General features: G+C 44.2%; 1 protein-coding gene across 19 annotated transcripts in view; it reads left to right on the top strand.

Moving 5' to 3' along the window:
• KIAA1217 (KIAA1217 ortholog) overlaps window positions 1–12,501 on the top strand; it is a 493,308-nt gene extending 480,807 nt beyond the window's left edge. For 8 of the 19 annotated variants that reach the window (XM_032621038.1, XM_032621005.1, XM_032621013.1 and 5 more), the window contains 5 exons: window positions 3,538–3,657; window positions 7,722–7,799; window positions 7,912–9,507; window positions 10,032–10,154; window positions 10,864–12,501. In XM_032621038.1, the coding sequence (XP_032476929.1) occupies window positions 3,538–3,657; window positions 7,722–7,799; window positions 7,912–9,507; window positions 10,032–10,154; window positions 10,864–11,358 (2,412 nt within the window). In that variant the 3' untranslated portion in view covers window positions 11,359–12,501. Of the gene's footprint in view, window positions 1–3,537; window positions 3,658–7,721; window positions 7,800–7,911; window positions 9,508–10,031 lie in introns of all 19 variants that reach the window. The other 11 variants (XM_032621042.1, XM_032621043.1, XM_032621048.1 and 8 more) reach the window with 8 other exon arrangements.
• Window positions 12,502–12,891: the final 390 nt, after the last annotated feature.

Raw genomic sequence — 12,891 nt, 5'->3', positions numbered from 1 at the left:
CATTCAATAGATCAATGGAACAGGATAGAAAGCCCAGAAATAAACCCATGCACCTATGGTCAGTTAATCTTCAACCAAGGAGGCAAGAATATACAATGGAGAAAAGACAGCCTCTTCAATAAGTGGTGCTGGGAAAACTAGACAGCTACATGTAAGATAATGAAATTAGAACATTCTCTTACACCACACACAAAAATATATTTAAAATGGATTAAAGACCTAAATGTAACACTGGATACTATAAAACCCTTAGAGGAGAACATAGGCAGAACACTCTGACACAAATTGTAGCAATATCTTTTTGGATTCACCTCCTAGAGTAATGAAAATAAAAACAAGAATAAACAAATGGAACCTAATTAAACTTAAAAGCTTTTGCACAGCAAAGGAAACCATAAACAAAATGAAAAGACAACCTACAGAATGGGAGAAAATATTTGCAAACGAAGCAACCAACAAGGGATTAATCTCCAAAATATATAAACAGCTCATGCAGCTCACTATCAAAAAAAAAAAAAACCAGCTCAATCAAAAAATGGGCAGAAACATTAAAAAGAATGAAATAATGCCTTTTGCAGCAACATGGATGGACATAGAGATTATCATATTAAGTGAAGTAAGTCAGACAGAGAAAGACAAATATCCTGATACCACACACACACAAAAAAAAATTCCAAAATCCCACCAGGGTATTTACTGTTGCTTTCTTTCTCCAACAAGTAGTTATTTTCTTTAATTGATTAATTATTAGTGATGTCTTAATAAAGATTAATGAACACATAATAGTATTTATTGTAAACTCTACATTTATTAAAAATAAAAAACAATGGGCAGAAGATCTAAATAGACATTTCTCCAAAGAAGACATATAGATGGCCAAAAGCACATGAAAAGATGCTCAACATTCCTAATTATTAGAGAAATGCAAATCAGAATTACAATAAGGTATCACCTCACACCAGTCAGAATGGCCATCATCAAAAAGTCTACAAAACAATAAGCGCTGGAGATGGTGTGGAGAAAAGGGAATCCTCCTACACTGTTGGTGGGAATGTAAATTGATACAGCCACTATGGAGAACAGTATGGAGGTTCCTTAAAAAACTACAAATAGAACTATCATATGACCCAGCAGTCCCACTACTGGGCATATATCTGGAGAAAACCATAATTCAAAAAGATACGTGCATCCCAATGTTCATAGCAACACTATTTATAATAGCCAAGTCATGGAAGCAACCTAAATGTCCATGGACATATGAATGGATAAAGAAGATGTGGTACCTATATACAATGGAATATTACTCAGCCATAAAAAAAGAATGAAATAATGCCACTTGCAGAACATGGATGGACCTAGAGATTATCATACTAAGTGAAGTAACTCAGACAAAGACAAATACCATATGGTACCACTTATATGTGGAATCAAAAACATAAATAAACGATACAAACGATACAAAACAGCAACAGACTCACAGACTAAGAAAATAAATTTACGGCTGCCAAAGGGAAAAGGTGACGGCAGGGGAGGGATTAATTAGGAGTTTTGGATTAACATATACACACTACTATATATAAAATAAACAACAAGGACCTACTGTATAGCATAGGGAACTCTACTCAATATTCTGTAATAACTTAAATGGGAAAAGAATTTGAAAAATAGGTATACGTGTAACTGAGTCACTTTGCTGTACACCTGAAACTAACACAACATTGTAAATCAGTTATACTCCAATATTAAAGTATGGTATAAATACTAAATAAATCATGGTATAAATAAATCATGACCTGGTTTGTTTCAAATGGATGACTAAGCGCTAGATAGCTTCTCATTTGTGAAGGGTGAACAACAAGCACTAATGATCAAAGAAGTGAGGCTTTTAAGCTTGTGAATAATCCTGCACTAGCCCCCGAGAGAAGTAATTTTTGTTCCAGCCACTTAGAGCCCGTCACTTGAGGATATCTCCCTCCATTGAAAGCTAGTATCTTCGATGCTTCCTTTGACTGAAAGCTTTACAAAGGCAGAGTATCTGGCTTCTTGTTATGTTATTGGTGGTCAGGTAACAGTGGTGAGTGAAGTACTCTGACCCTAAGGTAACCAAACCTCATTAGCCAGCCTGCTGCATCGAAGAGTCGGCCAGCGGCCATGCTGGAGCCTTTGCAGGCTCTCGAGTCGGACGCCTCCCCCACCCGCCAGCCCCTCTGAGGCAGGAAGGAGCAGCTGCAGCACCGCCACCCACCCACCCCGCCCGCCCCGAGTGTAATCGTGGAACAGCTTTCCTGCTCTGCGTCACCAGGCATCAGAAGAATCCACAAGCTCCCGAGTCCAGGGTCTAACAGCCCAACGGAAATGCCGAGTGGCTCTTAGCAAGCAGAGCCCCGGGCACCTCCAGGGCCCACGAGAACTGGGTGGGTGTCTAAGGAGGGAACTGGGAGCCAGCAGAGCGAGAGAAGAGCAGGCCGGGGAAGGTCCCAGGCATCCGCTCCGCTAGTATTTTAAAACCTGTGCTGGAACGTTCACCTGGGGAAAGCGTGAGGTATTCTTTGTGCCTGCAGTTATTTCCAAATGACAGTATTTGACATTAAGGAGATACGAGGCGATCAGTTGAAATTATTCACTTCAGTAACTGCTCTTTAATCCTGCCTGCACATTAGAATAATTTGAGGAGTTAAAAAAAAAAAAAAATCCTACAGCCCAGAGAGTCTGATTTAATTATGCTCTGGGTGAGGCCTGGGTAACAGTATTTTTTTCAACTGGGTGTCATGTAGCCTGATTGAGAATCACCGATCTCAGGACATTTTGCTGCTTGGGTTACCGTCTCTCCTGCTCTCGCGATCATATATATTGTCACTTCTTTTCTGCCCTATAGACACAGCAGATGCTTTCTCTCTGAGAACCGACCTCCCTCACTCAGTGTTCACAGGAGTGGCCCTGGGCTCGTATAACTACGATCCATCATTAGTTTTCAGAGACAAGTCTTTGGGGGTCAGGCAGCTCCCAGGCCGCTCAGGATCTCTTGCGTGCTGAAGAGCTTGCTTTATTCTACGTGAGTCAGAACTACCCAGGGCGCAGCGGTATGTTGCTACTGCAGACAGCGAATTGTTAAGGATTTCTTTCCTTTTAAGGTTTAATGGTTTGCGATATCTTGTGCCCCTCTAAAATGAAGAGGAAAAAAAGACAGCTTCTTAATTCATTTACGTATTCAGCATTTTTTAAAGGTCAAAGCCCTTTAAAAGAAGCCCTACTAAATGCAAATCAGGTTCACCCGGACAGGAAGAAGGGGCGTTCTTTTCAAAGGCTCTATCCATTTAATCTTAGCCTGGACCAGAAAATAAGGAAGCCTTTGGCCCGGGCTTTGCTGACCTGAGGTCAGATGGGGAGCCGGTTTGCAGGGCGCTGACGCCCTGGCGTGACCCGCATGTAGGACCAGGCCGGGGTCTCGACCGGGAGATCCTCTGGATTCCCTGCCTGTTCCCTCTGACCTCCTTGCTGCACTCGGATCCCTGTTAACTCAGTGTTTTAATTCCTTAGGCATTCCAGAAGTGTTCCTTTATGGATGTAAATTCAAACAGTCACGCTGAGCAGTCCCGGGCTGACAGTCACCTTAAAGACACTAGGCCGGGGGCCACAGCCCTCCCCAAGGAGAAGAAGGTAACGTGGCAATTACACGTTGGCCACCCGGCGGGCCGTCCTTCTTTCCTTGCTCTGACACTAATACTGCTCTGTGCTTGAGCTTCTGTACCTTCTCTTTCTTCCTCACCCTTCTTTTTTTCTTTTTTAAACTAATGGAGACACAGCTTGGGGTTTCACCAGAGATCTCTGGCTCAGGTTTCCTGAGCGGACGCTGTGTTCCTTCCTGTGCACAGCACACAACAGTTTATGCAGAATTCAGGCATTATCTTCCCAAACCAAAGATATACATACACCTTTCAAGATTTTCTAGAACAATGCTGGTGGAACAAATGCAAACATCAACCAAGTAGGTAGCAGTTTTTCTAATTTGTATCATGTCTTCTGGACCAAAGACATCTACGTTAAAAGTAGGTGAAAGCTTTAGATTCCAGGAAGAGAATGCATAGCAGAGCTGTCTATCTGCCATCCGCAGGCGTATCCATGGAAACATACACACATGTATTTGCACACATGTTCGAGGATGCCAAACAGAGTTTTTGTTACTCTTAGAAATTCTCAAAGTGTACCTGCCAAGGTAGTAAGTTCAGTATCGTTTTAGTGCCACTAAACTTTGTGGCATTCTCATGGCTTCCAAACAGACGTCCAGGCTCTGAAACAGAGGTCACTGTCATGACATAGAACTTTAAGGAGAGGAGATTAACCTGCATATTTGAACTTCAACTTTGTAAGTTGAATCTAGAGCTTTTGTGATTTTTGGAAATAGAGCCATCTTATTTAAATGAAGCCTCTGTCTAAATTTCAGGGTAAAAAGCTTATCATGACCAACTCAAGCCTTAACATTTTGTGCCAGGAACTTGTATCTTAGAATTCAAAGGTTCTAGCGTCCTTTAAATAAAGTCAAACAAATCAGCCATAATATATAGCCCAGTAGTCACTCCGCATAGGTACCTCAGTGCAGGAATAAGTAAGCTCAGTGAAAGAGATACAGGATCACACAATCGGAGGGCTATTCTAGCACAGTCCTTCAAGAGATGCAGTCCTGGGGCTTACAGCTCTCAGCCGTGCAGCCCCCCACAGAGGCTGACCTGCTCCCCCCCGGCTCCCAGCTTTCCCAGAGCCCTCGTGTAAACTCCGCCAGCCACGGATCTGGCAAGTGGAGCTGTTAACCAGGCAATGGGGATGGGGGCTCTCTAGGCACGGGGGAGATTAGGAGACTGTCTGGATAAATCCTTCTTGTGAGGGAAGCCTCCTATTAATGGGAATTGAACCCATAATTATCACACTGGAAATACGTTGCTTCTTCAGTCTGTGGACTTTCCTTCTGTGGCCTTATTAAAGCCAATTCACAGAAGGTCCTGGCAGGTCCTGAGTTATGTGCTGTACTTGGGCCAGTGTGACCGTTTCTTTTAAACACTGGCCCGGAGCTTCTCGAAGATCCCTCTGGATACAATCATCATCTCATTGTAGAATTTTGCTAATTTGCTAAAAAGCTGCATGGGGTTTCTTGCCCTGCAATTAGAAATCCATATTCCATCGATCACACTGATCTCAATCAAGGGTCCATCAGATACTAAGCAGGTCTGTACTGAATGCCCAACACCAGGGCATTAAACACTAGGTTTAATTACAGATGCTTTTTCTGGATAATTATACTCAGTAGACGGATCTACTTAATAACCGTGACTATCAGACCTGTCCCCAAAGTATTGCCATTATTAACCTCTTCCTGGGCTATTCATCTACCCTTCTGTAACTCAAATGTTTCTTAAAGTTTTTTTCCTCTTATTATGAAGTGCTAGTCTAGTACTTACTTTTATGCAATTTTTCTACAACTTATGTTTCCAATTTTGGTTTCTTCCCCAAATGCATATGGTCCCTGCTTCACCAGTTGTCTGAACAACCCAAACCTCGGGGCCCCAAAACAGATATTAATGAGGCTTAACTACCTTTCCTGCAGAGTCCTGACTATCTAAGACTACCTAAGATATCGTTGTGAGATTACATGACGACCGTGAACAAGTTACCCTGGACAAAGCTGATGCCCTTACTTTGATCCAGGCTTTCACTTTTCTAGCCCACTTCCAAAAATGCTGGGTCATGTGAAACCTACACTTGACATCTTTATCTTACTGACTTTCCATTGGAGGATTCCTGCTAGTAGATCTGTTTTAAATTACGTATATTGCTGGGTGGCATTTGAAATATTTAACAGTGGGTATGACACGGGCCCTGACCAATCAGAACAGATGCCAGCCCTAACCCCCCAATCAATGAGGCCAGCAGAACAGTAGCCCTGCAGATGCAATTCCTCCTGTGACTCAAGGGTAAAGTCGCACTCAGGTCCTAGCATGATACGCTGACTCCCTGTTTGGAGCTGAAACCTCATTTATTTTTCTTCTTGCAACGTTTACTTGATGCATTCGTTGTTGATTCTAAATTTAAAATCCCACCAAAGAGATGATATTGTTCCACTGAATCTCATTGTAGCAGCTGAATCTCGTTGCTCTTGTTTGGGGCCTGATGCGGCTGACGGGAAGTTAAACAGGAGGTGTCTGGTGGCTCATGCACCTTGGATCCTGTGCCGTATTTCCATGTGATAAATGCTGACTTTGTTGTCTCTGTGCGTTATTGCTTGAACGTGTACAGACATTCTTTCTGGTTTTAACCAGGCCGCAGGATCGCTCTAGGCTGTCTTTGGTGGAGCCTGGGTTCTTGCGCTTCGTTGTGTCGTCATTGCTTTAACCCAACAGGCTTCTTGGGATCGTGTCCCATCCTGTTCTAATCACCTCTTCCTCTTGGGCTCCTACAGCCAGAAGAAAGGACAGCAGTGCCTTGGAAGTGACAAGGCATGGCTAGTGGTAGCATGGTGGCAGGGCCCGAGGCTACCGATACACCCGTGCCTGGTGGAGCATTCTCCATACCCGGTTCTCACTGCTGGGCTCTTACCTTCTGAATCTCTCGGTGAGAACCTCAGAAGTGCAGCTTTCCTCGGCATCAGAGCACACAGAGAACCAGAGCTGAATCATGTAGTTAAAATATTGTACCTGATTACCTATTTGGTATAAATACCCAGAAATGAGAATTGAAATGTCTAGGTCAAACGGAAACCATTTTAAAGGGTTTTGATTTGTTTGTACCACCAGAGGGCCAAGCAGAAAAATTGTAGAGTACCCAGATCTTCATGGATGAAAGCTGGAGTCTTTGTTAATGGGTATTACATTAAAAATTCTTGTTTCAAGGAAAAGCTGGATCATGTTGTCACAGTCACCGCTTGAGCCTCAAGTATCTGTCTTGTAAATGTTTAGATGACGTCTTGGCAGCATTGGCAGCACTGTCACTCTGAATTGGGATTTGATCATCTTGGCTACGATTAGCGTGAAGGTCATTTTGACACTTTACTTGGCAAGTTTAAGTACAAACTGCAAGTATGTTTTCAAATCTGTGATTTGACCAGGGAAAAATGGTTTTTTTTCATCTCAAAGTACCATACCCAAGCAATGCAGAGTCGTTATAGGACAATCCCCAAACAAGAAGCAGAGATGAGACTGAAATATGAAATAACTAGTTGGCAGAGACGTGAAAACTTTCCTGGTCTAGTTCCTTGGTTTATAAGCAAGAAAACTGAGGCCCAAGGAGGTGAAATGACTTGCCTAAAATAACACAGTTAAGTGGCAGATCCGGGTTAGAGTCAAAATCTGCCTGCTCATGTATTGTGCTTTCTACGATGCCATGCCACTCTTCTGGTTTTAGAGTCGGCTAAGCTCACAATCAGATGTTGAAAAGAGGAGGTGTGTTGGTCCAGAACTGGTCCCTTTATTCTCTTAACTGCTCCTCCCACCAAAATTTGAAATCCTTGAAATATTTTGCTAATTGAGATTTTCATCTTGTGCAAACACAGGGCATTTTTGGAAGTTGGAGAACCAAGCCACCCAAGGTAAACAGAGCTGTAGGCTTTGGACTGGTGTGTAACGAATGTGCTTGGCCCGCATGTTTTGAAGTGTAATTAAAGAAACAATCTAGTTGTAGCCCACTTTGGGGGGGTGTGGTTTTGTGGAGTAACATGTCCTACACTATTCTACCAGAATTTGGAATTTTTCCACGAAGACGTACGGAAATCTGATGTTGAATATGAAAATGGCCCCCAAATGGAATCCTGGAAGGTGAGTCCACCAGGTCTGTGTTCCAACTGATACCATGCAGATTAATTCCCTCCCTTTGCAGATCCATTTCTGATCACTATGTGTGGTTTCCCTCCTCCACTCTCCCTCCCAGGTTACCGCAGGGGCTTCCATACCTAGTGACCATCCTAAGTGGGAAAGAGGAATGGAGAATAGTATTTCTGATGCAGCAAGAACATCAGAATACAAAACTGACATCTTAATGAAGGAAAGTTCCATATCCACTAAGAGTTTACTTAGAGACGGTAGAAACTATTCCCAGAAAAACGTGTCCAGGGTCAATTCTAGTTTCTCTGGCGTTAGTTCCTTAGAAGATGAAATCAACAAAGGACCTAAAATCTCAGGGCTGCCGTACCCTGTATGTGACACTGAGAATCAGAAGATGAATTATGGGAAGACAAAGGGGGTGATCCAGCAAGGACAAGAAAATACAGATAAGTGTCACCTTCCCTCTCCCACTAGATCAACCGAATCGACTATTCGTGATGTCAAAACTCAAGACCGAGAGGTTCCCTTGACAGAGTTTGGCCAAGTTGTCCTAAGACCGAAGGGAGCCAGGCCCGCTAACGTGACGCCTGATGAGGATGGAGAGTCAACGGCAGGCTCTCCCACCGAGGAGAGTGCAACCACCGACAGCATTGCCTTCATGATCACCAAAACCGCGGTCCAAGTTCTCTCCAGCGGGGAGGTCCGCGACATAGTGAGCAAACAGGGGCAAGATGTACAGACGGTCAACATTGACGCCAAAAAAGAGACAGCTTCCCAGCAAGAAGGCACTGACAGCGAAGAGCCGGTCGTGTGCCTGGACAAGAAACCCGTGATCATCATTTTTGATGAACCCATGGACATCCGGTCCGCATACAAGAGACTTTCAACCATATTTGAGGAATGCGACGAGGAACTGGAGAGAATGATGACAGAGGAGAAGATAGAGGAAGAGGAGGAGAATGGAGATACTGCGGTCCAGAGTAACATCTCCCAAAAGCTTCCTAAGGAGGGGGCCTCGGGCAACCTCGGAGCAGGGCGGGAGGCTGAGAGTGAATTCCAGCCGCACTTCCTTTCAGCGGAGACCGGAATATCAGGAGGACAGGAAGTGACTAGAACCGAGCAGAGCAAGTTCAACCCAGCCGATTCTCCAAGTTCAGAAAGCCAGGGCGACACGACCGACGACCAGTTTGAAAGCCCCAAGAAAAAGTTCAAATTCAAATTCCCGAAAAAGCAGCTCGCCGCTCTTACGCAAGCCATTCGCACGGGAACCAAGACGGGGAAGAAGACGTTGCAGGTGGTGGTCTATGAAGAGGAGGAAGAGGACGGCACTTTGAAGCAGCACAGAGAAGCCAAGCGCTTCGAGATCAGCGGGTCTCGATCCGAAGACACCCCGAAAGGTATGCTCAGGAGACTAGAGCAGCCCAGTCTGGAGAGCACAGCTCCGATTTCGAGAACTGATGAAATCAGAAAAAATACCTACAGGACGTTGGACAGCCTGGAGCAGACCATCAAACAGCTGGAAAATACGATCAGTGAGATGAGTCCCAAAGCCCTAGTTGATACCTCGTGTTCCTCCAACAGAGAGTCTGTTGCAAGCTCATCCCACGTGGCCCAGGAGGCCTGTCCCCAGTCCTTGCTAGTCCTGGATGAAGCTCCCACTGCCCTAGAGCCCCCCTCGTCTGTACCTTCAGCTTCACGTAAGGTATCTTGGTCTGACGGAAAATGAAAAGAGCCAGCTGCTTTCTTAAATCTGTCATAATCACCATTAGCGAAAGGTGTCTTGTGATTTACTTGCTTCCTTTCAGGTGGCTCGTTTCGTTTGGTCTCGTTGTCTGTTCGCAATGATCCTTCCTCTCACACTTTCTCCCTCGCCTTCAGAACAACAACAACTAGGTGTCTAACAGCTAATTGATTCTGTTTTTACCTCTGTTGCTGACTGGTGTTGGGAAAACCGCAAAGGATGCTGGGTCAGCCATTTGCCGTTGGAGTGATTGCTCTGATACTCACATTAAAATCCGTTTGATCAGTAGTGGAGCAGTGTTATTCTGTTTGATTCTTCAAATTAACCCCAGTGGTGTCTCCTGGTGTCCGTCTCCTAGATCTGTCCTGCATGTAGGGCTGTGGCTTCTCGCGTTGAGCTTCTCTGTGGACAGTGGCGCGGCCTCGGGGGTAAGCCGCTCACACGTGTCCTTTCTCTCCCCCGCCCCTTGCTGCTTCTCCCCACAGGGCCCCACGGGAACCCCTCAGACGAGCAGGATGCCGATCCCCATGAGTTCCAAGAACAGACCCGGAAGCCTGGACAAACCTGGCAAGCAGTCCAAACTGCAGGACCCCCGCCAATATCGTCAGGTAGTTTTACCTTAAACCCAATATTGGATGGACGCTCTTGCACTTAAGAAACAAGTCACTGACTTAGTTTATACCAAATATTGCATTTTTCTTTGTAAGATACGGTTTACGTACACGTCCTGGATCTGGGGGCATGAAGAGAGTCTAAAAGCCTCTGTTGAATTTCTCACCACTCTTTTGCATGCTCGCAGTGAAACAGCTTATACTTTGTGACTCCAAAGTTGACCTGTTAACACAAGGTGGCGGGCCAGGTGGCTTTCCTTGGGGGAGTGTAGTGGTTCATCAGAACACCTTGGGAAACCGAGACAGACAAAGCTGCCCTGAAAGTCACCAGCACTAACGTGTACGTGGACGGCATCGCACTAGAGGCCCATTAACACTCCGTCACGATGCCTCAGCCCCGCCCCAGTAACAGCCCTCACGCAACCCTCACGTCTCCACCCAGCGCCCGGAGACGGTAGTAGAATGATGTGCCTGTTCTCACAAACACTCTTCTTCCTTCTTCCCTGTTCTGTACACCCTCTGCTCTGCACTTCGGGGGTTTCTCCCAGGTCCAGTACAGCACGACAAGACTTAGCTCAGGCCTTGAACTGGTTTGGTTTGGTGTCTTTGATTTAATGACTCTCAGAAGGGCTGTGTTGCCAGACCCTGTGGATTGATGGTGTTACCAGCTTTCTGACAAACTGTCTCCTGCCATCTTTATTTGCAGGCTAATGGAAGTGCTAAGAAAGCTGGTGGGGACTGTAAGCCTACTTTCCCCTCCTTACCTGCTTCTAAGATTCCAGCCCTTTCTCCCAGCTCTGGGAAAAGCAGTTCTCTGCCTTCTTCTAGTGGTGACAGCTCTAACTTCCCTAATCCACCTGCTACTAAACCATCGGTTCCTTCTAACCCTCTCAGCCCCCAAACAGGACGATCTGCTCCCTCTGCCTCCCTCATCCCCTCTGTCTCTAATGGCTCCTTGAAGTTTCAGAGCCCCACTCATACAGGTAAAGGTCACCATCTCTCATTCTCACTGCAGACTCAGAATGGCCGAGCAGCCCCTCCTTCCTTCTCCTCCTCCCTGCCCCCCCCTGCCTCCCCAGCTTCACTGAATCAAGGTGCCAAGAGCATCAGAACCATCCATACTCCTAGCCTCACCAGCTACAAGGCACAGAGCGGAAGTTCAAGCAAAGCCACCCAGTCCACAGCAAAGGAAACCTCTTAAAGGCCAAATCCTATTAGGCACGAGTCGGAGTTGCATTTAAGAACAAAAAAATTTTTAACAGTCTTCGACAAGTGTTTTCACAAGAGAATGTAACATATCGCTGTACTGTTTGAGGTTTAATGCTAAGTATGTGCTAAATACTGGATTAATAGATTTCAGTAAAGCTTGTTTGTTTTTTTACTTTGTCGCTGTTATCATTACATAGTGTTTACTGTCTCTATTCAATACCTGTTCAATGAAGTAAGCATGTGTTACCAAAAGAGAGTATGGCAGGAGAGAAGGGTGTGGTGAGACAAGAAAAAAATGTATGAAGCATGTAAAACATGTATGATTCCAGAATTTTAGTATGTTTTGTATAAAAATATTTTTCATTACGGAGACTAGACGTGAACAGAGAAATACACAAGTGTGACTATACAAATTGTAAAACAGATACTATAATATTTCCTTTTATTTTAGTGTTATTTAGCTTTATTACAGATTTCTATTTTTGTCAAAACTTCATGGTTCCTTTCGAGATCTTTTTTGCCAAAACATTTTGATACTGTAGCATTGTACATTTGAAAGTAGCGTGCTAGACAATAAGCCAATGAACTTCTACACAAGCCAACGCAGAGGCACATGTAGAAGGCAATGATCAACCCTACTGCACTGCCATGAAAATTATGTATAATAATTTGCCGGCCCAAGCAAGCTAGTTTTGTTCTGTTTCTTTCTTTTTTCTCTTTTCTAACATATTGGGATTCTCTGGTTGTTTTCTTTGCAGTATCTAAATCCTTCCTTTGTTTTCTGAGACCTGGTAACCCACACGATTGCATTGTGGATTTTAGAATGTACACTTCTGTACGGTTCTGTAAACTGACCAATTTTTGTAAATATATAAATAGACCAAAAATACTGTATGTGACAGCACATAGAGTAGCTTTCCCACACCAAAGTTAATTTTTATGCATGCTTTAAAAATATATCTTGGGATGGGCAGAAATGGAACTTCCTGGACATTTTTAAAAAGCAACAAGTTTGCACAGCTAGAGTGTTTTTGTAAATAAATGTATTTGTATAACACAGTTATGTAATATACAGAACTATAAGCAGAGACTTTGCAAAACTAAATAAAGGGCTGCATGCTTATTATTTTTTGTACCTCGTCCCTATAACTACTTCCTAGTCAAAGAACGCAACCGTTACCAAGTTAAAAGGTTTTGGCTTTGAGGGCATGGTAAGTAAACATGTAACCAGATGCAAACTGCTTTTCTGAAAGTTGTGCTTTTCTTTTTTTCTTTTTAACATCTCTATTGGAGTATAATTGCTTTACAGTGGTGTGTTAGCTTCTGCTTTATAACAAAGTGAATCAGTTATACATATACATACGTCCCCATATCTCTTCCCTCTTGCGTCTCCCTCCCTCCCACCCTCCCTATCCCACCCCTCTAGACGGTCACAAAGCACCGAGCTGATCTCCCTGTGCTATGCAGCTGCTTCCCACTAGCTAGCTATTTTACGTTTGGTAGTGTATATATGTCCATGCCACTC

Source organism: Phocoena sinus, chromosome 2 (genome assembly GCF_008692025.1).
Source record: "Phocoena sinus isolate mPhoSin1 chromosome 2, mPhoSin1.pri, whole genome shotgun sequence".
Classification (NCBI taxonomy): Eukaryota; Metazoa; Chordata; class Mammalia; order Artiodactyla; family Phocoenidae; genus Phocoena; species Phocoena sinus.
This window is presented reverse-complemented; position numbering and strand designations above follow the sequence as displayed.